The sequence below is a fragment of the Euprymna scolopes genome, chromosome 19 (genome assembly GCF_053919585.1).
Source record: "Euprymna scolopes isolate OS-2025 chromosome 19, ASM5391958v1, whole genome shotgun sequence".
Taxonomy (NCBI): Eukaryota; Metazoa; Mollusca; class Cephalopoda; order Sepiida; family Sepiolidae; genus Euprymna; species Euprymna scolopes.
In genome coordinates, this window is record NC_136500.1 from 22,331,351 (window position 1) to 22,358,247 (window position 26,897).

The following is a 26,897-nucleotide window of genomic DNA, read 5'->3' on the forward strand; positions in this document are numbered from 1 at the left end:
TTGAATCCCATTTTCTGTCAAAGCCTAAAACAGAGAAAAGAAATATATCATGTTATACAAGTTACTTTTTTGCGGGTTCATTCGGCTCACATATCTATCTACTAATATACCAAAATTTATGAAAATGTTTAACAACAGAATTGCAAAGACAGTAACTTATTTAAATTTAAAAAGAATTGAAGAGTTTTTAAATTTGTAAAAAAGAAATCGATTGATTAATTTATTATCTATTATTGAAAATCACATTAAAAAAATCCATATCTCAATTATTGCAAGAGAATAGTTCTCCTATGTAAATAAAAGTTGGATAATCCAGATCTCCGGGATTTACGTCAAAAAGAAAGTCGGTCATTTCCGGGCATCCGCACAGGCTGTGCGGATGCCCGGAAATGACGTTTTTCAAGCTATATAATCTCTAAAAATCAACCTTTGTCATTGTTTCTATATATACGCTTGTTGTCGATAATAAAACAAATTTATGCTAGTTTTTTTTTTTTTTTATTAATGTTCAGTGATATAGGTTTATTAGTTTTTCATGTTTCGCTTTAATTGTTTCTTTGTTAGCTCAAATCTATCTGAACTTTTTTATAGCTTGTTTGTCGAAAAACTACTGCTATTAGACAAAAGAGATGTAGGCAGATGATTTTATCATCTAACGCGATTTATTGAGCGTTTAGAAATGTAATATTCACTTTCTGCAGCCATTACCCTTTTTTTTAATTCACATTCTTTTGTGTACACCTCTTTTTTAATTCAGCTCTTCGTCCAGCTATTAGCAGTGAAGAAAGACAACTGATGAAGACCGAGCAATGATTGAAAAGAACATCGTTAAACTGGAACAACCTCCTTATTCATATGATCTTGCTACATGTGACTTTAAAATTATTTTTCGATGCTTACAGAGACCATCGATTGGGTCCGTTTCAAAGGCACGGAAGCCATCAATGGTGCTGGGGGATATTTTAGAAGAATTGTTCCAGCAGTGCATAAAAGGTGGCAGAGAAAGATGGGAACGTGCATTAGTTTCTTCTGTATCCTTTTTCGTTTTCATAAAATCTCTTACTTGATTGAACGTATATATTATTTATGCTGATTAATTTATACTTCACGATATTCGTTTTTTTTTTTTTAATGAATAAAATATGAATTATTTTTCTTTTCATTCATCTCTCGTCAACTCTCTACCATGTTCTAATGCCATAAGAGATTTATTGGCCTTGGAGCCAAGATCATAGTGTAGTATCTGTTCTGATACTATAATTCTACTTTTTGTTCTCAGTTAGTGGAGAAGAAATCCTTCACGACTGAGACAATTAAAAAAAATTTTTTTTCCTTTCTCCACGTTAAAAAACGACCTTGGTGTCTAACTCTGCCCTCGTAAAAGTAAGAACTCCTTACCTTGTTCTGCCTACACTAGCAGTTTCTATGTATCTATTTTGTATATTCCCACTTTTTGTGTTTGAAATGTTTATTGTTCTAAGTTCGAGAATTAGCTTGTAATAACGTGCATGCTAACGAAAGAACACTCCAGATTATTAGACTGATTGAAATGCTGCAGAATAATGTTTACCAACATAACACCACGTCGGCATTCCCCGGTCAGATGTTGAATAATGGGATTCTAGGGCGACGACGGGTCACCAGGAAAAGAAGGATTGGCAATGCGAATGTTGATTATGTTTTAAAGTGTGGAATTTCATCTAAAGGAAAGAATGTTGTCAAATATATTTTGGGTCGCAATGGAATTTAATGTCGTAAATAGTAAAATAAATCAAAATGTTAGTTACAAAAACTAAATTTAATTTAGAGAAACAAATGCATTTATGTTTTAGCAAAACAAAGGGCAACTTGGGGTTGACGTCAGAGAAAACAGAGAAAGAGTTTAATATATACTTAGTCAGGTAGAGGGTTAGTTAGGTAGCCACTGGGTTAATTAAATTTCGTGTCTGGTCTCTGGACATCCGTGAAAGTTAATGGGCGCAAGATAGCAAAACGTAGAATGTAAGAAAAGTTGCATAACTCCAGGAACATGAAATATATGTTTATATATATGAAAAAAAAAAAAAACGCTTTACATCATGGTGTTTTCCTTTCAAGGGAAAGAAAAGAAAGATAAAAGAACTATGAAAATAAGAAAGGAAAAACAAGGTATGTGTCCTTTTTCTGGTATCCTCACATAAAATGTTAGTTGTCGTTTTGTGTAAAGAAGTGCCTCGTATATTATTGTTCTGTCATGAACTGTATTTGAATGTATATATATATATATATATATATATATATATATATATATATATATATATATATATATATATAGCACGGCTAGACACACATATAAACATATATGTCAGCCAGTTACATACACACTCCACTATACAACAAATGTGCCTCAGGAAGAAAACAATTAACTTAGTCTATCCGAAAAATCGAAGGTAAGGGCTTGGATGATAATATCAACTTCACAGTTAAGTCCTTTAAAAACCAGTATTTCTGTTTCCCTCGTCTTTTCTCTACAGCGTATCTGACATAAAAGTGTTTTAATAACTAATGATGTGTTATTTTTCTCTACTGTCGTCGTCACGTTAATCTCTCACGCATATATTTCTAAAACTACATATCTAATGGCTACAAAGCAAAAACAGATGTCGAAATGATGAGGAAATTAAATAAAAACAAAAAAACAATATACTTACTCCAATATAGTCTGTATACCAAAGTCCATGCATATCTTTCAAGTATTCTGTAGTTAGGCACTCTGAGGATAAACCAATAATCCGGTCGGCTAGCTATTCTCTCGACACCAAGCTTGTATATTTCTCCAATGGCCACTACAAATACCTTCACATGTTCACGTTTCAAGAGCTTCGCTTGTCTTCTGGTCCACAGGTGATTATTTGACTTTCCATTAGTGATGATAATGGCAACGTTGGCTACGTGGCGTCTAGCTCCACGTTTCAGAGTGAATGAGTATTTTCTTAGATATTTCAACGCACGATTGGTATATTCTTTTCCCTTGACATATGGAATCTTATCAATAGCTCGTAGAACTTCATGTAGATTCTTGTAGCTGTTCAAGTTGAAGTCATTTCGAATGCGAGTGCTGTAGCTGATAGCGCCTACTCTGATATGTCTTGGGGCGATACGGAAATACCTGACAACGTTCTTCACAAAATTTTTCACTCTCTTGAAGTTCTCCAATCCAACATAAGTAGATGTATCGATTACAAACATGATGTCCAGTCGTGCTTTGTCATAACCTATCAGAAAATGAAAGAGATTTAAGTTGCATCTGTCAAGGTAGAATTTCAAATAAATCGGCTCAATATTCATTTTTGTATGCCGTTCAAACAACTATGACAATCTAAAAATGTTACGAACCTCGCAGGCGAATTTTTTCTCTCTCTGTAAATAAAAAGAAAACATGAATTGTAACAATATTTAAAAAAAAAGAGCATTTTTTTGATAATTGCTTACTCACAAACGGTTATTACAAGAAAGTGTTTAAACCTTTTCATATGCATATATGACAGACTATAAAAGATCTATTGCTTTTCAAAACCAACATTTTAAATTAACAAGGTTTTACTATTTATATACGACACATTAAGACACAGCCACACACGACTAGTGGTTCTGGCTGATTTCTGTTCATGTGATATTTAGACACACCATTCGAGCAACCTGGGATTCTTATGTCAAGAACAATAAGAAGCAATCAATTTTAATTTAGACCGACTAGCATGTTGGTTTTCTTCTAAAAATCTTTAAAAAAATTAAACTTTTTTTTTTTCAGACTTAGGTGCAATATTTTAAAAATGCGAGTCAAATATAAAATGAAAAAAATCTTTGCTTAATTTAAAAAGCAAAAAACGTTTTGTAAACATTTACTATTATTTAGTGCTGGCCTATAGGGGTAAATTAAAAATTATCTCTTACAATATGATTTTATTATTTGTATTGAACTATGTAGCACAATAATACTGCCCATGTATTCAGTAGTACCTATTAATTGATCTTGTTTGGGTCAGCTCTATATTTAAAAAATTTAAATGGGCATTAGTTTCATAGAAATGTTAATAAATTTTCACAAGTCCCGCCAGTGATTTGGTTATTGTACAGTTAGAGGATTGCGTTGGAAGTGAGATACATTCTGGAGCGGTAGAATTATGCAACCGTTTTCAGTGACCTTGGCAACAGATTTGATGCAAGTTTTTCATTTCAGATTAGGCGTGAAGGTCAGACTCAGATGCTTGTCAAAGCAGGGTGCTTCCCCAGGAGAAGAGCCATTCATTCAATTAATGGGGATCAGAGTGCTGGTTGTGAGATATAAACTTCATTTTAGATACATTAAAATTAACCAGTCACCTGTTTCCCCATTGCATCGGGTGCTCAAATTTAAAAGAGAGAGAATTAGAGAGATCTTGGTCATTTGAAGTGTTGCCATAGATAGTAGGTAGTGCATAAATGTCGACAAATGATCTAAGAATGTGATTTGGGAGATCATTGATAAAAATTAAGGAGAGAGTTGGGCCCGAGATGAAACCGTGAGAAACACCGTTAATGTAGAGATTCTAATGTAAAATGATATTATTTAAATATGAAATAATGGTGCTACAAAAAGTATGTATCTTAGAAAACCGTCTTTTTATGTGTGTGACTCACAGTAGATTTGAGTGAAAACTCCTCAGACTCTTTATATGTATGAGTAGTTATTTAAAAAAAAATACAGAGCAGGATTAAATATAAAAATATCGATGAATTTGAATAAACCTAAATTTATAGTTTCAGAAAAAATGTACTAATGATTGACCTAAATCGCTGTGCAAAACAGATCTTTCATATGTATCTTTTGCTCAGAATGCTATATCTGTTAACAGTATCGGGGAAAACCCCACCCTAATTCATATATAAGATTATTAACCATCATACAATACAAATTTAAAGCGAATAATATACATACCCATATCTCTATATCTCATGAATATCTCTTGGTTTCCTGAAGGAAAGAGTTGAAAAGAAATGATTATTTTCATTCAATAAGGTGAGAGAGGGTCAATTTATGCAATCCTTTTTATACAATAAACAAATATTATTTATAAAACTCATTATGTCTGTCTGTCTGTCTCCATTTTTTTAAACTGTATCTCCTTCAAAACGGAAGGTCACAGAATGGCGTGAGGCGGCTCAAATGATTGCATTTGTCGTTGTTTTTTATGGGTGTTTACCCGGTCAAAATAGTTGCTAAAGAGTTAAAATTTAAAAAAATTACAACTTGGTAAGCGTATATCGACAACTACTCATCTACGCATATGCAATGAGTTTTATAAATAAGATTTGTACATTAATGTTAGTTTATTTTCAGCTTCTTTATCCAATTAATGATGGTAACGTCTCTGGCTGGAACATTACACATTTTGAGTTCGGTTCTAACTGATGGCAGCCAAGTCGTAATTATATGTTTTTTACCTTTGAAATTACGACTATACATTTAGTAGATCATAAAGAATTGATTCTATAATAATATATATTCAGTCTGGTTAAATTAAAAAATCATAATTAAGCGTATTTTACGACTGCATAACAACGGCTACCGATCGTTTCAGAATGGAAGCCACATCAATTTGTTTATTTATTTTTAATCCGGAAATGGCAGGAAGCAGTTTACGATTTGAAAGCCATATTTTTTAAGAGAGACACTCAACTATTTTTCATCTATTACAACTATTTTGTTTATTAATAGATATGTGTATTTACTTTTATGAATATATCTAAGTCGTTAATCTAGATAATTAAAATATCATATTTAAGCATATTTTACGACCGAGCAACGCCCCCCCCCGCTAGTTAATTATAATTTTTAAAGTGATTAAGCGATGTATAAAATCACACACACACACATACACATATAATATATAATGTACAAGATAATGGCGTAAAATCATGGATCGTTTGATTTACAAAGATAAACAAAAAAGTCAGTAAAGTACACTTACTCATATATTCCAAAGATTTTCCATAACCTGTTAAAGAACAAAACATAAAGATAAGAGAATTCGAATAGTAAACATCTAAATATATATGTTCATAAATCATCATCATCATCATCATCATCATCATCTGGCATGAGTTGGACGACTTCAGAGATTGACTTTCAAAATAACCTATCTCTGACCAGGGTAAATAAAGTTATGAGAGAGAGAGAGAGAGAGAGAGAGAGAGAGAGAGAGAGAGAGAGAGAGAGAGAGAGAGAGAGAGAGAGAGAGAGATGGACGAGGTCCATCCATTTTTCTCACTTTCTCCCATAACTTCATCCTGTAAACTGAACCTGCTACCTCAACTGTTCCACATTTTGTGGACAAACCTCACTTTGACCTGAAGAAGCAACCAAACATGTTTTAAATATGGTCTAATAAAAAACTGTAATATAATAAAGCATGTGCCTAGCATAGTTGTCTCTTTCTTTCTATTATCTTTCTTTCTTTTTTATGCTATGAAGCAGTTATAATGGAAACCGATGTGATTAACAATAAGTATAATTAATCGTAAATCAGTTACTTACACGCAGCTCAAAATGAAAAAAATTGTGGATCAAAATTTCTTTGATTCTTGAAAAGGCGACAAAGCTAAAAACATGTTTTAGATACATTCTAACAAAACTAAGATAATAAGCAATGCGCTTGCCATAGTTAACTCTCTCTCTCTTTCTCTCTCTCTCTCTCTCTCTCTCTCTCTCTAGCTTTTGCTCGCTTTCTCCTTCTTTCTTTTTTGCTGTAAGGTTATTATAGGTTTGTCCCTTCTCGAAGAATTCGAATTGTATTGTCACAAAACTTTGGTGTGAGGAGAAATCAACAAACAAAAGCCACTCACTTACAGTCCAAAAAGAAAACCTCAGCCAAAGTATTGGTTTTACATTGATTAGGAACTAAATGATTTATACGACAGGGTAAGAGTAAACTTAAAACACCACCCACCTTCTAGATTCCATTTTCTGTTATTGCCTGTAAAAGAGATTAACACATGAGTAAGTCAAAGTTCAGCATTAGATTATTCAGACTACGGATTGCAGCTTGGATGTTATTCTCAACGTTTCGGCCATATTTTAGTAATGGAAGTTTTTTCGAATCCAATACAATTACTGATTCTGTTATAAATGTTCGATTCCGATACTAAAATCGCTTAAAATTTATATTCCGGGGGGGGGGGGGGTAACGAAGAACCTGTTCCACTTTAAAATGTAAATATTTTTTCTTTACTTTGACAATCTCGAGGCTGTAGACTGAAAATTGACAGAGTAGTTTAGTAGGGAAATGTACACACACAGACACACATACACAGACAATTTCACTTTCATATATATATATATATATATATATATATATATATATATATATATATATATATATATATATACTAACAGTTCAGCCCGGCTTTGCTCGGGCCCTATGTAATGTTCATAACTTACCCTGTGTGAATACACTTTATGTAAGATTTCCAAAAATGTTTAGACCAAAATTTGTCTAAGTAATACATAGAGACTGCAGAGGTCAATGTTTTTAAACTTTGATACCAATTTTCATCCCTTAACATTTATTATTTAGGTCTCAAATCAAAATACAAAGTTTTACCCATGTCCAAGTTACCTACATCTAAAATTTCAAGTCTTTACACCCAAAATTGACAGAGGAATTTGGTAAAATCTGCAAAGGTCAACTCTTTCAACTTTTACCTTTTGGCAGCCAAATTTTCGCCCCCAAACTGATTTAAATGCTTGCCACATGACTGATTACCCGTTATATATAAATTTCAAATGTTGGAACTCAAAATTGGCTGAGTAGTTTGCTAGACACCGCAGAAGTCAAATCTTTTGAACTTTGCACCTTGGCAGCTCAAATTTCGACCAACCGATTAAAAAGCTTGCCCTATCTCGGAATACACTTTATGTAAAATTTCAAATGTTTAAACCAGAAATTAGCTGAATAATTTGGTAGAGACTGCAGAGGTCAATTTTTTTTTTTAATTCGACCCCAATTTTAACCCCTTAGTATTTATTGTTTTGGGCTCAAATGAAATTATAAAATTTGATCTATGTCCAAAGAACCGATATCTAAAATTTCAAGTGTTTAGACCAAATGTTGGCGGAGGAGTTTGGTAGAGTTTTCAAAGGTCAAATCGTTGAACTTTAACCCCTTGGCAGTCAAATTTCTGGCCGAAAACCGATTAAAAAGATTTTTCCAAATCTCAATATTCCTTATGTCAAATTTGGAGTCTCTAGACCGAAAATTGACAGAGTTATTTGGTATGGAAATGTACACACACACACACACACAGACATTTTCCTTTATATATATATATATATATATATATATATATATATATATATATATATATATATAGTATTAATGGTGTATCTAAGACAAGAATAGTTTGATGTCTCCCTAATACTAGAATTGTCCACCTGAATCTGTGGTGCAACAAATAATCAGTTTTAAGTGATAGTCTTCCAGAGGTTGAAGTTTCAATCCCAAATACAGATAGAATATAATTAAGAATTATTATAGATTTCTACTCGGTCATCGCTGGTTCTGTCCAAAATTCCGTGTAGATTCCTGAGTTCAACAAAAAGATTCACAAGTTCGACAAGATACACCTGAAGAAGGTCGGGGGTTACATCGGCAGAAACATTACGAGGGTACCATTCAAGCTGAGAACAATAGTCCAAAGAATCCAAATAATATAAAACTTATTTCATACTTAAAATATAAATAGGAGGTATAAAGTAATTTACTTTTTTAATATCATTTATTAGCATTCGTTTATTAATCAATAAATATTGAAAATTTCATGAAGATCGGATGATTCTCTGATTTTTTATGATTTTTTTATGTTCAAAACAAATTTAACATTGGTTATCATTGTCTTCAGATGACGTATAGATGAGGGTATTTCTTAAAATCATGGAATCTTATAGGAATATTTTCATATGATTTTTAACTTTTTTAATAGGCAACAATATGTAGGCCATAAATAAAAACAAAAGAACAGACATATGTGAATAAAATTAAATAAAATACAAAAACAAAGACAGATGAAAATTGATGAAAAGAAATTTCAAATGCAACAAAAAAACAAAAAATTATTTACTTACTCCAATATAGTCTGTATATCAAAGTCCATGCATATCTTCCAAGTACAGCATAGTTTGGTACTCTAATAATAAACCAACTGTATGGGATGCTGGCTATTCTTTCAACACCGAGCATGTACACTTCTCCGATGGCCACAACAAATACTTTGACATCCTCACGTTTCAAGAAGTCGGCCTGTTTTGTGGTCCACAACAGATTGTTTGTTCTGCCATTCGTAATAACGATGGCAACACTGACCACGTGTGGTCTGGCTCCATATCGGCGAGTGAAAGAGTATTTTCTGAGATATTTCAGTGCACGATTGCTGTATTCTTTTCCCCTCACATATGGAATCCTGTCGATGGCTCGTAGTACTTCATGAAGATTTTTGTGAGTGTTCAAGTTGAAGTCATCTCTTACCGAAGTGCTGTAGGTGAGAGCACCAACTCTCACGTGGCTTGGAGCAATACGGAAGTATTTGACCACGTTCTTCACAAAGTGCTTCACTCTCCTGAAGTTTTTCAATCCAAGATAAGTGGATGTGTCAATCACAAACATGATGTCCAGGCGGGCTTTGTTATAACCTGTGGAAAGAGGAAAGAGGAGATTATGAATGTTTGTATGATTTCCAAAGAGTTGAAAAATATACTGACTGACCATTTATTTTTCCATGAAATAAAAAAAATGGTAAAATAATTTATTTATTATACCATTTTGGAAATTACTTTACAATCCATAATCCAAACTTTTAATGTAATTATATAACGTTGGCTAAGCGGTTTGTTCCTTGCTAATGGAGTCAGAGATGACTTTGTGGCTGGATTAGAATCCTATGTCTGGCGGTAATTGTGATTCCCTGTACTGATGATTCCCGAAAGGATGAAACACTAGTGTGAGTAGGTATTAAAAATAATTATAGTAATTATCATGTCTGCCTCTTTAAGAAGCCGGTTCTTATTATCGAACACTGCTTGTTGAAGTAAAATAAGTCGATCACTTTAGGCATGTCGAAGCTAAATTCTTCTCATCAGAAGAGAAGTGCCAGTAGTATAGAAAATATATAATATAGATAAAAACTGGCTTAAGAACATTTAAATTGGAAATGAAGAAAGTAAATATTAAGATATATTAAATACAAGAATAACAAACATTTAGATATAACTAGAAGGAATGGATTAGGCATACGTGAATGGGAAAGAAAAAAATATCAATGAAAATAAAAATAATTAGTAATATACGTGAATAGGAAAGAAAAAAAATATAAATGAAACTAAAATTAATATAAAAGTGAAAAAGTAAATAGATGAAAGGGTAATATGTAAGTAAGTAATAGTAACAAAAATACTGAGGATCATTAAAGTAGAATAGATAATAAAAGATGGAAAGAAGAGTGTCGAAAGAGGGAAAGGTAAAGAAAATATGAATGGTGTTAGAAAAAATAAATAAGGGATACAGAAATACATATTATAAAAAAAAACTATATCTATAATAAGAAGTAAGGAATACTAGTTAATAAAGATTCCGATCACACACCTTCTCCCGCCAAAAAAAAAAAAAAAGGAATCAATTCACAACCATGATTTTTGTTTATTTTTATCATTTATCATAATTTTTTTATAATATAAGCACATGTCTTACACGTGTTTCGTTGTGCTTATGGGAAATATAGACCATTGTGCCATCATACATATTACCAGAAACAACAGATATCAAAAATCGCTACAAATAGGCGAATTAAAAAAGACGGATATTTTAAGGTGAGGAGAATGAAAATTCAAAAACTTAAAAGCATTTACTAAAAAGTTCTATTCAGAGGAAAAAAACCTTTCCCTTAAAAAAAATCCGTACCAACGAGGGAAAGATCTTATAAAGCCATCTCGTATTTATTAGAACAAAAGAAAATTAGTTTGCAAATGCTACTAACCTGATAGTCTAATTTCTTTTCGCTCTGAAAACAAAACGAAAACAAAAATCAGATATAAAGATTAGATAAAATTCATTCAAAGAAAAATCAGGATTTAAATGTCAAAGAATAGTTTATTTCCTAGCATAGAGCATGACACTTCCCTCTTGTCCCCCCCCCCAAATCGTTAATAAAATTCATAATTCCTTCTATAACCCAAATCATATTTAGTACAAATAAACTTCAATCTAGCTTAGAGATGATTTTCAGAAGGATTATCTTTCAGATAACTAGTCAGATAAATATCTAGAGGAGTGGTTATGATTCAATGAGTGTGAAGTTCATTCAAAACTAGGTCTCCCTACTAAAGAGACGATCACTAAAGTGTCCCCACATATCATTCAATAGCGGTGAAACAAAGAATGTTGGACATACATAACTGAAACCTAGTTGACAAGTCAGGCACAGACTGAAGGTTATTTGTATCAAATATGGTTTAATAGGGCAGCAGGACAGCACTGCTGTCAAAGGAAAAGTAAGACACTTCCTTCTCTCTGCTAGTCTGTAGAAGACCTTTGAAGATGGTCGAAAACCCACTTAGTTCCCCAATCAGGGTAATATGAAGACATGGAAAGCAGGTGACTGATGTAATACGGAAGCAAACAGATAATTCTGTTCATGGTTTCGTAGTGTGAAGTAGAAGATACATCTGGGTACAATGGTTAGGACAATCCCTCAGTATGGGCACTGCTTGGACAGAAAGAAACTGCAACCTTCTTGCGGTGCAACTGCAAAGAAAGCTATGGCAATACATCAAACACTTTATTCGAGAAACAGCATGAATAGGGTTCTGAAGCAGAACACCTCGCTCCGTAAGGATTACCATAATAGACAGGTGTCATCTGATTGTCATCAAACTACTTTCCGACAACCAGCAAAGAATAGCGGGAAAGACCATGGGTAGAGGAAGCAGAGGACAACAACGAGAAACATGTTGACAGTCTCAACACCTAGAAAACATAAAACATTATGAGCAACAATGAATTCCTGAATGCCTTGAAGGAGAGGGATGGATGGAGAGCCATAGCTGTCAATGCCTGTACCAGGCAAGACACCCCTTGAATGAATGAAATGGTTGAATTGCAGAAAACATTGTGAATTTTATTAACAATTCCATAGGTGACAATTGGCATATATACTTATATAAACTGAAGAGGCAATTAAATAGACATTTCACTCCAAAGCAGCCGGTCCTGGATATGACCTTAAACTATATCCAGTGGTGAAGCCCCAGCTTGTGGGCTTTAGGGAGTGTGGAGCCACCCTTTAATTGCCATTGCTCCCAGGTCGACTTGTAATAAGAGCCATTTGTTTTCATTGTTGAAAGAAAGTTCAGTGAGAAAAATTAGGAATATCTAAAATGAATAAGTTCATACATTTGTTTTTGTTAAACAGACGATAATGAGGAAAATTAATAAGTTGTGTGTGCGTGTGTTCGTTAATGTCTGCATGTGTGTGCTTATGACTGTGCGTATGCGGGAGTTGGGATACGCTCATTCCTTTACTCTATTATTATGCGTTTTTATAATGTTCTGTAATTTTTAAGTATTTTCTTTTTATTTACATCATTTATTTATTCATGTCATCTTATTATTCTCCTTCTCTCACACTTCTGCTACTTCTAATGAATTACAACCTTTGTAAAAACCTCTATCTTTCTCAAGACAAAACCTATCATTTTCAGAGCAATTTCTCTTTTAAACTGTTCTTCACTCTCAGTGCAACGTCCACATGCGAACACTGTTGAACAATGGACCATACATGCCAAGCTTTTCTTTCACCGAGGGGCAATGTCAACACTCAACCTTCATTGCTGGAGAAGAGAGCAGACCAGAACGTGCGATAACACCAGAAACAGACTCTAACAATTGTATTTGCCCCTGTCCATATAAAACTGACTATTTTTATATTCAACTAAATTCCTGTGTTTTTCCAACCTGTTTTCCCCATTGCCGCACCCTTTCATGTCTCTCCCCGTAAAATGGTCACAACAACTACTCGCCTAGCTATAACAGCTGTCAACAACTTTCCTCACTCCCTATCTGAGCCCAAAACTAAATGAAAATTCCATGAGCAGAGTTTCTTTTCTAAAGCTGTCCGTCTATGGAACGCAATACCGTTTGTCTGCTTCTCGGCTAACTATGACAGTCGTCTTCAAGTCTAATGTGAATAAATTTCTATTGTCGTCCATTTAGATAATCTAGCCCTACCCAAGTCCCACTGTGTCTGATCTTGTATCACCATCTACCTAACACTTAATCATTATCCTTGAGTGGCTTTCGGACCTTGATAAGTGGTAATCTTCCAAATTTAAAAAAAAGAGAGTCATGATATTGCCAATTCCTAATTTTGACTAGTCGTCACACTACAATCAAGGAATCCCACTTATCGTCTAGCGTACTAATATGAAAGGATATTGGCACAAACCTTTTTCTCCATACTTCCAGAAAGTCTCTTCATTACCTGCAAATAAACATTGTGAAGAAATAATTATTTGCTTTCAAAAAAGGTAAAGGATTAATCTATAACTTACTAAAATGGCTAAAGATATAATTGGGTCAAATATTATTTAAAAAAAAAAATGGTAAGAAATATTATGTAATGATAACTATATAACAACGTTACGCAGATGAAATCCGGAATACTTAACATATCAATAATGTGACATCGTTGAAACAGACGATATCTGCCTATTTTTTTTTTTTTACTCTCTAATAATTTCCATCATTTTTGTTTTCGTAAACTTCTGGCTATTCTGTTTGCGTGTTTTTTTTTGTTTTTTTTTAAAGTATATGTTCCGGTAATTTTTATCAATATGAAAACCACATTTTATTATCGTTGGTGAAAACGAATAATAAATGAATAAATGTTAAAATATTACAAAGGTTTATAAAACTTTAAATATTGTTTAAAATCTTTTTTTCATAAGTAATGCCAATAATTTTTTTTTTCATATCAGTAAACATCTTATAGAAATTTACGAAATTAAAAATAAAATAAATAAATAAATGAATAATAATGATGATGATGATGATAATAATAATAATAATAATAATAATAATAATAATAATAATAATAATAATAATACAGTACAACCCCGGAATACGTTTTTTTTTCAGGTTACGATGTGGAATACGATATTTTTGCGGACCCTGGTTACGGTATTTGCCTCGCCTTACGGTATTATTTATAATGTTATTTAATTACTAGCAGTTCAGCCCGGCTTTGTTCGGGCCCTTTGTACTGCTCATAACTTTATGTGAGTATGTATATATTAAAAAGTGTGCATATGTACGGTAATGCCTTTCTATATAATAGACTTCCTTAACTACTATAGAGAAAAGTTAGTAGAGACTGCAGAGGTAAACATTTTTTAAACTTTGACCCCAATTTTTACCCGGAACATTTATTGTTTTGGACTCAAATGAAATTAAAATGTTTGACCCATGTCCAGGTAACCTATATCTAAAATTTCAAGTGTGTAGACTCAAAATTGAGAGAGGAGTTTGGTAGAGTATGTAAAGGTCAACTATTTCAACCTTCACCTCTTGGCAGGCAAATTTTCGCCCAAAATCTGATTAAAAAGCTTGCTGCATGCCTGAGTAGCCTTTATGTAAAATTTCAAATATTTAGACTAAAATTTGGCTGATTATTTGGTAGAGACCGCAGAGGTCAATTTTTTAAAAACTTTGACCCCAATTTTGACCCCATAACATTTATTTTTGGGGGCTCAAATGAAATTATAAAATTTGATCCATGTCCCAAAAACCCATATCTAAAATTTCAAGTGTTTAGACCCAAAATTGGAGGAGGAGTTTGGTAGAGTTTTCAAAGGTCAAATCGTTGAACTTTGACCCCTTGGCAGCAAAATTTCTGGCCGAAAACTGATTAAAAAGATTTTCCCAAATCTCAATACCCCTTATGTCCACTCTCGAGTCTCTAGACTGAAAATTGACAGAGTTATTTGGTAGGGAAATGCACACAGCCAAACACAGAGGCAGACATTTTCACTTTTATATATACTAGCAGTTCCGCCCAGCTTCGCTCGGACCCTATTTACTGTTTATAACTTGCTCTTCGTGTGAATACACTTTATGTAAGATTTCAAATGTTTAGACCAAAATTTGTTTGAGTACTTTCGAAGAAATCTCAGAGGTCAATTTTTTTAAACTTTGACCCCAATTTTGACCCCTTAGTATTTATTTTTGGGGCTCAAATCGAATTATAAAGTTTGATCTATGTCCAAGTAACCTACATTTAAAATTTCAAGTGTTTAGACCCAAAATTAGCGGAGGAGTTTGGTAGAGTTTTCAAAAGTCAGATCGTTGAATTTTGACCCCTTGACAGCCAAATTTCTGTCCAAAAACTGATTAAAAAGATATTCCCAAATCTCAATACCTCTTATGTCAAATCTCAAGTTTCTAGACCGAAAATTGAAATGAGTTATTATGTAGGGAAATGTACACAGACACACATACAGCCACACATTCTCACATATATAGATATACATGTGTATTTATACTGTACTGTATTTTATTACTGATTTTAATGCCTTATCCCGGGGTATCTACTACTACTACTACTACTACTACTACTACTACTACTACTACTACAACAATAATAATAATAATAATAATTATTATTATTATTATTATTATTATTATCATTATTATTATTATTATTACTACTACAACAACAATAACAACAACTGTTTTTAAACATTAATTTTCTTCTTTTGTTAATATAAAATTATTAAATGTGTTTTATATCCAGCTATTTAAAAATTTCTCTGATATCAGTACATACAAACATACCTAAATATTTCTTTTTTTATATAGATTTATAAAACAAATGCAAGTTTGTTTTATTTTGGGCTACTATTTTCATCATTATTGATATTTTTACAACGTTTCGACCGATGTAACCTCTGAATTTCTTCAAGTACATTTTTTCAAACTTGGGCACTTTTATGTGTATCTCTGGAATCTTTATGGAATTTCAAACTGAACTCTTTATTTAATCCACATGATTCTGTGGCGTAACGTATAAAGACGTTAAGTCACAATCCGTTCTATGTGACAGTCTTCTGAAGGTTTAAAGTTCAATTCTCACTGTAGGTGATAATAACTAAGAATAAAATAAATTAAATTATTTGACACTTATATCCAATCACGGCTGATGGCACGAGAACAATATAGACTTGTGGATTAAATATAGAGTTCTGTTCAGAAATTCCATATAGTTTCCGAGTTTGGAGAGATGTACGTGAAAAAAGATCGGAGGGTACATCGGCCAAATTATTGTGAATATAACAACTTAGATGAGAATAGTCATTCGAATAATCTGAATAACTCAAATTATAAATCCTCATCTCAAAACTGAGAACAGGAATTGTTAATCGCATTATTTTGATTCTTCAAACAACTGTTATCATCTTGAGTGTCATTTTCACAACGTTTCGGTCGATGTAATCTCCGACCTTCTTCAGTTGTATTTTGTCAAACTCGGGAATATTTCTGTTGAACTCGGGAATTTGAACGAAATTTCGAATGGAACCCTTTATTTACTTTATGGGGGTTAGCATGCTATCATTCCCCCAGCCATGACTGGTTAGAGGTCCTAAGTAATTCACAATTCAGTCACCCAAAATTCCAAAATTCATACTAGAATTGTTCATAAGGACCTGTAGCTCAGTGGTTAGAGTACTTGGAAAAAAAATCAATTGTTAAAGTGATATTCTCCTGAAGGTTCAATTCTTAGTGTGGGCAACTGAAAAATACAATTGTGAATTACTTAAGACTTTTATCCAGTCATGGCTGATGGAACAAGAGCATGCTACCCCCATGAAGTAAATAAAGAGTTCCATTCGAAATTCCGTCCAAATTCCCAAGTTTTACAGAAAAATTCCTCAGTTCGACAAGATACACCTGAAGAAGGTTGGAGGTTACATCGACCGAAACGTTGTGAAAATGACACTCAAGATGTGAACAATAGTCCGAAGAATCCAAATAATATGAAGAACCAATCTTCATCTAAAAAAATTTAGGAATTGTTTCCATGGAAAGTACGAGAAAGATAAACAGCAATGAAGCAATTATTTGCTTTAATTTAGTTAATTGTTCTTAAATGTATAAGCTGATGAAAAAAATAAGATGCAGTTCTGTATGAACAAAGAGAACAACAGATACTCACTCATATATTCCAAGCGTTCTCTATAACCTGTTGCAAAAAAGAAAGATATATAAATTTATAAAAATGTGTTCGCAATTTTTATTACAAAACATCAATTAATAAATATTTCCAAAATTTCAGTTTCTTTTGAGTATTTAAAATGGATTTTAAAGGAGTATAATACTGTGAGCACCACGTTTCATTTTGAAATTCAAATATTTCAAATTTGTATTTATTTTGATCTATACTCATTAAAGAATAATTAAGCAAGATTTCCTGAATTTCAATTTTTTCTTAAGACCTCTTAAGCTTAAGATTTTAATTTTAGACATTTTCCATAATCAAACTCTAATTATTGGTTTTGATGAAAATTAAAATAAGGATTCTAGATGTAAGGTTTAATATATCTTGATTTTATTCTTCATAAAAATCGTGCAAAGTTGTTCTGTTTGATTAATCCATTTTACTCGTCCTGGGTCGAATATTCTTCTGGTATACATATAAAATCGAATTACAATAGAAGCTTAGCTCGATTATATATTCAAAATATACGAAAATGAAATAAAGAAAAATCGCCGCTTCTGCACTATTAAAACGAAATTCCAGAAATCGTAAAACTGAATTTTACATGAAAACAATGGTATCTACGTATTTCTCGTATTTTAAAGATGATCATATAAAAGAAATTACGAAAATCGATATGGTAGAAAATTATTTATAAAAGAAAATAGGGGTTTGTATTACTGTACACATAGATTCGAAAAAGTTGTCAAAAAACAAATATATAACAAATAAATGTTATCAAAGGCAAGATAATTTACTTTTCTACCAAACTGGATATATTTTTCGTGTTTTTATTCAATGTAACATATTTATTCAGCTCGAAACCCATACAGTGTTTACCGATGTATTGGAACATTCAAGATGGCGTCTTATTCTCTCTTTAACACGGTAAGTGTGGGAAAAGATGTTATAAATAAAAAACCGGATAAAATACTGTTAAAAACTCGCTTAATATATGTTACCGTGACATAGGTTGACATATATTCGGCGGGGTTTTAATAGTATTTTGTATAGTTTTTTATTTATAACACCTTTTTCCATACTTACGGTGTTAAAGAGTGTGTGAGACGCCATCTTGAATTTTCGAATACATCGGTAAAGACTATGTTTTTCGAGCTGAATAAATATGTTACATTGAATAAAAACACAAAAAATATATCCAGTTTGGCAGAAAAGTAACTTATCTTGCCTTTGATAACATTTATTTGTTATATATTTGTTTTTTGACAACTTTTTCGAATCTATGTGTACAGTAATACAAACCCGAAAATAGAATTTCAAGAAAACGATCGCATTTGCTTATGTAAGACATAGGAGAGTTCTAAAGGGAGGCAATTTTCCGTTTCGATTTATTTTATTAAAACAAGATGGCGGCATTTTTCACTTGCTAACACGATTAAAGTTTCCTTTTTTAGTAATTCAGTAATATTCAGGTAATTTCGACTGCATGATTTGGAAATTGCATTGTAATTTATTAGAATTGGCAAAAAATAAAAAATCAGTAGAAACCATTGTTTTTTTTTATCTGAAAATTCCATTTATCGACTACAACATTTCGTTCTAATAGTGTAGAAGCGCCGAAAAAATCTTTAATTTAGGAAAACGAATAAAGAAAATTTTTTTGTCCGATTTCAAATTTCATTTTGGAAATAAAAACCTGTGTGTTTTTATAAATCTTTATATTATAACTTGATTCCATCTGTCAATGAACTTATAAATGATTCGCTTGTAAAATTCTTTAGACTTTGATGTGAAATGTGAATCTAAATCATGTTCAATTTCCTCTCGTAATGTTAACCAAAGGCAATCTAAAAGGTTTTGTAATCTTCAAAATAAGTGATAATCTGAGGAAGCTAGGTCAGGAGAATATGTAGGATGAGGCAATATTTCCCAACCAAATTCTCCCAATAGACTTTGGTCAGTAGTGTTGTGTGAGAATAAGCTTGATAGAAGCTGTTGACTTTCAGGTCAACATAGGTAAAAAAAAAAAAAAAGATTGCATAAAAATATGAATGATGCTTTAATAATCCGAAAAAAAAAAGCCATACATTCATCTTTGTGAAATGTTTAAGTAATAACAATATGCATTAAATGAATTAGAATTGTATAAAATACCTTTTCTACAAACCAGCAAAAGATTTTGTACTGACCAGATACTTCTTTTTTTACAAAGGGGGCCATCATTTATCAAGGCCTGGAGGCCACTCGAGGATAAGGGCTAATGTGTGCACGGTAGCCATTGGGACAATAGCGTAGTAGTCGTTGGTGGTGGAAATTTGAAATAATTAGTTTATTTAAGTAGGCGCTTCAACAAAAAGTTGTTTACATTGGACTTGAAGACAACAATATCACAGTCAGCTGGAAAGCAAACCAGCAGAACAGAGTTCCAAAGGCGAGCAGTTCTAGGACAGAAGCTTCATTCATGGAATCCATAGCACTTGCCATGAAAATGATAATAGAGCTAAGATAGGCTCACTACATCTCTTCTGTATGAAAGAGATTGCAGGGAAGAGAGAAGGGCATCACTTGCTAGGTTACAAAGTCCGTTTTTTCAAGATAGTACAGAGTGCTCTGAGTGGCTCTTGACCAGATGTGGCAATAGTACTCCATCCTAGAACGTACTTGACTCTTATACAGGTAGAGGATTGCATCGACAGTAAGATATCTACTGGAGTGGTAGAATGATCCAACCATTTTTTCCAGCGACTTTGGCAACAGATTTGATGTATGTGCTCCATTTCAGATTTTTACAAGCAATTATGATTTTGAACCAGTCATTATTTTCTCTCTGTGTAGAATGTTCATAGTTGAAAAATATCTCTTGATGAGGCAGGGTTTTAGCGATCTGTTGGTTTCATTGCATACAGTGGCATCAAAAGGTCTGGCAATTCTGTTATGATGCCAGGTGCCAACTTCTTGATTGTATGCTTCATAGAATCAAGTATAAGTCTTAGTATTGAGAAATCATTTTAGAAAAGATGATTTAAATATAATTGGATGCCCTTCTCACAATTTTGATGCATGCCACTGTTTTTCTTCTAGTTCTTTTTTTTTTTTCAATATTATAAGTGGAAACCAACGACCACCTTGAAATTTACACAATGTGCTACTAAATGTTTGGCTAGGTGCAAAGTGCAGCATCTCTTCTGGTATTATATTTCATCTTTTCTGTCCTTGATTTGTTAAGGAGAAATCTTTCTAGACTGACGCATTTATCATTTCAAATTTGTCTTAATCCAAAGCGCCCTCTTTTTGCGGAGCGCACCTTTTTTTTTTCACATTAAAAACCGGCATTTATCTAACTCTACCCTTATGGGGAAGGGAAGTAAATAGGGACATAGGCATTTTTAAAATGTTAAAAGCATTTGCTTGTCCTTTTTCGTTAGAAGCAAAATGACTTCGTGGCTTAGTGGGGGATGCCCTTTTCTCTTCCCTGCAACGTCTCTCCCACAGAAGAGACGTTGCAAGCCTATCTTTGTTTTATCGTTATTTCCATGGCAAGTGCTCGTCTGAACTCCAATCTCTGGTCCTCCCTCGCCAATCTTTTACAAAAAACACCCGTCTAGCTGAATCCACTGTCAAAAACTTTCCCCACTCTTTATCTATGCCTAAATCAAAACGTAGATTCCATGAACAAAGCTTCTTTCTTAGAACTGCATGCCTGTGGAACTCTGTTCCGTCTGCCTGCTTCCCTCCTGACTACAACTTGGATGTCTTCAAGTCCAACGTAAACAAATTCCTGATCAACCGCCCCCTTAAGTAGACACTTTAAATATCCATACTAACATACTGTACTTGCAATAACCCTTATCCCTGAATGGCTTCCGGGGCTTGATAAGTGGTGACCACCTTGTAAAAAAAAAATGTAGCATCTGTTTTTATACTGAGGCAATTTATATTTTTGCTGCAATTCAGAATTGTCTGGGTTTTTTTTTACATGACACTGTGTCTTAGATTGTTGGAAGTAGAGTTTTGTCTTTAAAGAGGAAAGTAGACTTAAAATATGACCAACCTTTTAAGTCCCATCTTCTATCATAACCTGCAAAAATGAAAGAAAATTATTTAAAAACTGGATTCCTTTTATAATTGTTTGCGTAAATTTTTAACAAAACCTATTGGGCAACGATTATACATCGATGACACTTCATCTTATTGATATGACAAACTCTTTCATGTAACTTTCAGTACAAAACAATTCAAGAGGATTACGCATTTCAAATATTTAAATAGGTCATCTCATCTCTCTACATAGCTATCTTGTGGAATTTTCAGTCAGAACCAAATAGAAATCCACCTCACATATTAATATTTGATTCGAGACAGAACACTTTTTAGCTTTCGTTTGTAACAAGGTTATTAGTATGAACTTTTTTTTCTTTTGCATTAATTTCATTTTGAAAATACTTATTCTGACTAGGGACACTTTTCACATGGATTTTTCCGTAGCGATTCTTCTTAAATATTAAAACACTTGCAATTTTTACTTCGTTGATCGTTTCCGTCACTCATTATAGTAATAGTTAAAGAGCAAGGATGTTTTTCCTGAAGAATAGCTTCCCTTGGAAGCATTTAAAGTTTCTTAGTAATTTCGTGTTTATTTAAAAATTAAAGTTTTTAAGCTATTGACGCATATTGATTAAAAATACATTTCTGTAATAAATGAATTAATTTGCAATCCTATTTTTCAAATATTAAAAAAATACAAGAGAAATTAAAACAAATAACAGAAAAACTGCATAGTCTTAAAATAAACGTGGAACAAAGATTCCCGGATAGCAGCGTGTAGATACAGCTTGTACACTACAAAAACGTATTTTGCATATTACTAACATCTATAATTACATTATTATGAAAAGAATTGTCATCTGTGTTGTATTGTCACATTGCTTAAGATGATGAATTAATTGAAAAAAAAAACAAGTTGAATAAAATTGAAAAGAAAACACTAAGGAATTATTAACAAACATTAATAGCGCTAATGACAATGTACTTACTCCAATATAGTCTGTATATCAATGTCCATGCATATCTTTCGAGTATTCTGTAGTTGGGTACTCTGATGATAAACCAATCATACGGTCGGCTTGATATTATCTTCAGACCGAGCTCGTACACTTTTCCAATAGCCACAATAAACACTTTGACATGCCTACGTTTCAAGAGGTTAGCTTGTTTTGTTGTCCACCTCAGATTCTTTGATTTGCCGTTAGTAATGATGATGGCAACGTTGACTACATGGCGCCTGGCTCCACGTATTAGAGTGAATGAGTATTTTCTGAGATATGCCAATGCACGATTCGTGTAATCTTGTCCTCTCATATATGGAATTCTGTCAATGGCTCGTAGAACTTCATGAAGATTCTTGTAGGTTTTCAAGTTGAAGTTATTTTTTACTCGAGTGCTGTAGGTGAGAGCACCAACTCTCACATGCCTTGGTGCAATACGGAAATACCTGACAACGTTCTTTACAAAGTGTTTCACTCTCCTGAAGTTTTTCAATCCAACATAAGTTGATGTGTCAATTACAAACATGATGTCCAGTTGTGCTTTGTTATAACCTGTGGGAAGACAGAGAATTATTTTTTATGAATAATTGTAGAATTGCCAAGAGTTAATAAAAAATCGACTGAACAGTCATTCGTCATGAAAATTAGCAAATTAATCAGCAAATGCTACGAACCTGGCAATTTAATGTCTTTTCGCTCTGGAATAATAAAAAGAAAATCAAATAATACATTTTTCAAAGAAAAAAAAGCAAAATTTTCAATTCAAGGGATGGTTTCCATTATGTAAAAATTGATAAGAATAAACAGAGGTCTTTACATTTTGGATATCAATTAAGAAACTTAAGTTTTTCTAAATGTAGTAGAGTGATCTGGTATATTCCACTCCTCCTCTTCCCCATACAGTTGACAGGAAATAAATCCGTCAGTTTTGCTTCAATCTAACCTTTAGCTTTCCACTTGGTAGAGTAAACTTCCTTTCGTTTTTTCTTGCCATTCTGCCATTGTCATCCAGTGCCATCCCACCTTTTATGATTGCACACTATCGATTTTGATCCATTTTTCAGGTAAGTAAAACATTCACAGTTTTTGTGTGGATATGAATGTGAGATACTGTTGCAATATATATATATATATATATATATATATATATATATATATATATATATATATATATATATATATATATATAGGTTGTAAGCCATGTTTAGTTTCAGAATAGTTTCTGATGGTTAGTTGTTCTACACAAGTCCTGGAGGTGACTGGTTCTCAGTAGACAGCCCTTGAGTTGGAATCCACAAAGCAAAAAATTCTTCCCGTGTTGACACGAAGAAAACACATGTAAGGTTGCTAAAGAAAAGGTTTAAATTTTATGGTCAATTCTGGTTTCTGATTGGTTGGTAGCAGAACGTGAATTAATTTGATTCGTCAGTTCTTAGCAGCATCGTTTATAAATAGAATCTCTCAACTGTGTGGGACCATAACCCTATTAGTAAAAAAATATTGCAACAATGAATAAAAATTGGAAGGTTCTACTTATAAAAACTAGCGATTGGAACTGACCAATCAAATGGAGCCACATTTTGCTTGCAACCAATCAGAAACCGAAATCACTCCATAAAAATATTGGATCTTTTAAAATTAGCGCACATAATTTTTCAGATCCACACGAGAACGATCTTTGCTCTTTGTCTGCAAACTTTTAAAATTCAAGAAATATACAGATCAGCTACCCAGCGAAGACTCTTTTTCATCTCCAAGACATACAGATTAGCTATTCATGGGAAACTCTGCTGAAATTAAACATGGCTTTCAATGCAACTGTATTTTTACTTTGAAACAGATTTCTTCCTTTGAAATACTTGTTAACATGTATTTGATACCTAGCAATGTTATCTAGTGATTTTATGAAGTATACACGTGGAGGCTGGGGATCCGCCCTCTAGGAAGAAAGGCAATTAAAAAGAAAATGTCGACCTGCAAGAAAAGGAAATGAAAGAAGACCATCTCCAGCGATAATGCAGAGTCAGGGTTTGCGGATGACAAGGATGAAGACTAATGACCACTTAAAAAATTGGCCCTTGACGACAGTGAGGAAGAAAAGGATGACGATCCCTGAGAAAACTAGCTGTAGAAAGCCCTTCTAGTACTTTTGAGCTGTTTGAAAATAATATGTCTGCCATCATTGCTTGTAATTATGAATCAGAGAAAGCTATGGACGTGGACATCAAGGGAGGTGGGGATAGAATTGCCCTGTTTAAGTAAATATTGAAATCATGCAAATAAAACTGTCTCAACGTTTTCCATTCTTTCAAAAGTTTGATGTGCACAGCAATCTTTTGTGTTCCATTTATTTTCATGCTGAACTATTCTTTTGTGTTTGTCATAGGAATCACCACTTATCAAGGCTCGGAGCCCACTCGAGGATAAGGGTTATTGAGTGTACAGTAGTCAATGAGATAATATTGTAGTAATCGTTAGTAGTGGAGATTTGATAAATTGGATTACTTAAAGGGACGGTTCATCAAGAATTTGTTTACATTGGACTTGAGGACGACAAAATTGTAGTCAGCTGGAAAACAGGTAAATGGAAGATAGTTCCACAGGCGTGCAGTTCTAAGAAGGAAGTTTTTTTCATGGAATCTATGTTTTGGTTTAGGCACAGATAATTATTGGCAGTGGTTTCAGCTAGACGAGTGTTTTTCATGAAAGATTGGCGAGGGGAGACCATAGATTGGAGTTCAGACAAGCAGTTGCCATGAAAATTACGATAAAGCAGAGACAGGCTCGCACAGTCGCTTCAGTAGGAAAGAGGTTGCAAGGAAGAGAAAAGGGCATCCCCCACTAAGCTACAAAGTCTATTTTGAACTCTGTCAAGGCAGGATAAGCTGCTTCTAGCAGCTCCTGCCCAGATGTGGCAACCGTACCTGGCTTTTATACGTTGACCGTACCTGGCTTTTATATAGATAGAGAATTACATCAGCCGTGAGATATCTACTGGAGCGGTAGAAGGATCCTACCATTTTTCCAGCAACCTTGGCAATGGATTTATGTTAATTATTTTAACGCCGACTCTTCTTGCTTGAATGAGTTTATCTGCTGGTACCTTCACGTTCCAAAATATTTTGTGGTTTTTGTTTTCTAGTTTCTTTAGTTTCTAGTTTCTCCAGTTTGTTTACCTGCACTATTCGTCTGCATGTTTGAAGTGCAGTCATTTTCAGAGTTCCCAGTGTACTGCTTTTCCAATGCATTAGTGTCTTTTCTTGTATTCCTTGAGGACTAGGTTGCTGCATTCACTTATTATGTGGTTTACCATCTGGGCTTTTTGTTCACAGGGTCTACATTTACTGTTTTCCTGAGTTTTATTTATTTCAGCTTTAATGTTAGTTCTAATCGCATTGTTTTGTACAGCTGTCAGTAGTAGTTCTGTTTCGTTTTTTATGTGTTTCTTATATTATTAATATTCTTCTTCTCATTATTATTATTATTATTATTATTATTATTATTATTTTGACTTAGTGTTGCAAAACTAATATTAAATGATCAGATTTTGAGCAGTGACGGGAGATAACGTGTCTAATACTGCAAAATAAATTGTAATATGTTAATGTTTAGTTTGATCCTTAACCAAAGTTTTATTTGCAAACAGATTTCTTACATTGGTTAATCAAGTTTTTTGACCGAATTCTATAACAAGTTAAACTTATTTCTGCTTTGCATAGGTATGTAAGCTGACATTAGAAAAAGAAGGAAAATTACATATGTGTTATGGTTTAAATGTTGAAAGATGAATGAGAAGGCTTGGAAACAGTGAAACGAAATATATATCAACAGAAAATACAGAAACGTATACTGGTTGAGTGGGACTCCGCTCAACTGGAAGGACAAAGTAAGGTTACAAACCACTCCCTTTGAGTCTCAGGTCCAGACTATTCGATTGCAGAAAATTTATCTATCGTCAGAATCTGTATGAGGGGAAAGGGTGCAACCCCAACAATATGCTTATTGTTTATCCAACTACACATGAATATAAATTGATGTACAAGTTTTTGTCGTCAACACAGTTAGTATTTAATTTGAAAAATAGAAACGAACATACCTTCTTCTTCATACTTTCTGAAGATCTCTTCATTTCCTGCAAGGAAATTCGATAAATTCATAATTATTTGCCTTTGACAGAGTGATGTGTAAGAAAGTATACTTATCAAACACAATCAGGATAAGTTCTATAATGATTAAAATGTTTGTTTAGGTGGATGAATAACGTGTACAGAAATATGTCAACAAATTTGAAATGCAAAATGTTAATTTCAACTTGCTGAAGTATTTTTATTACTTTTGCGCATGCGCAAATTCATTCATAGCTTGAAAGTATACTTATCAAAACACAATCCGGATAAGTACTATAACGAGTAAAATCTTTGTTTGGATGGATGAATTGACATTTGTATTGTAGTGTCACATCTGGCATCCTGACTGCCCGGGAGTAAAAATACTCCTGGGCAATTCCGGATAGGGACAGCTAGTTTAATAATGAAGCTATTCATAAAAAATAATTCAATACTTATTTCATGC

The 26,897-nt window shown here is 33.1% G+C and overlaps 1 protein-coding gene across 50 annotated transcripts in view; it reads right to left on the reverse strand.

The window, feature by feature from the left end:
* The window catches only part of LOC145303484 (uncharacterized), a 578,993-nt gene that overhangs the window by 410,852 nt on the left and 141,244 nt on the right, over positions 1-26,897 (reverse strand). For all 50 annotated transcript variants that reach the window (XM_080144904.1, XM_080144905.1, XM_080144871.1 and 47 more), the window contains 14 exons: positions 26,422-26,457; positions 23,000-23,023; positions 22,314-22,877; positions 21,332-21,358; positions 17,278-17,304; positions 13,513-13,548; positions 11,047-11,070; positions 9,143-9,706; positions 6,969-6,995; positions 5,991-6,017; positions 4,958-4,993; positions 3,376-3,399; positions 2,691-3,254; positions 1-24 (listed from right to left, as the gene is read on the reverse strand). The exon at positions 1-24 is cut by the window's left edge and continues 3 nt beyond it. In XM_080144904.1, coding sequence (XP_080001030.1) covers positions 1-24; positions 2,691-3,254; positions 3,376-3,399; positions 4,958-4,993; positions 5,991-6,017; positions 6,969-6,995; positions 9,143-9,706; positions 11,047-11,070; positions 13,513-13,548; positions 17,278-17,304; positions 21,332-21,358; positions 22,314-22,877; positions 23,000-23,023; positions 26,422-26,457 — 2,004 coding nt within the window. The remainder of the gene's footprint in view (positions 25-2,690; positions 3,255-3,375; positions 3,400-4,957; positions 4,994-5,990; positions 6,018-6,968; positions 6,996-9,142; positions 9,707-11,046; positions 11,071-13,512; positions 13,549-17,277; positions 17,305-21,331; positions 21,359-22,313; positions 22,878-22,999; positions 23,024-26,421; positions 26,458-26,897) is intronic.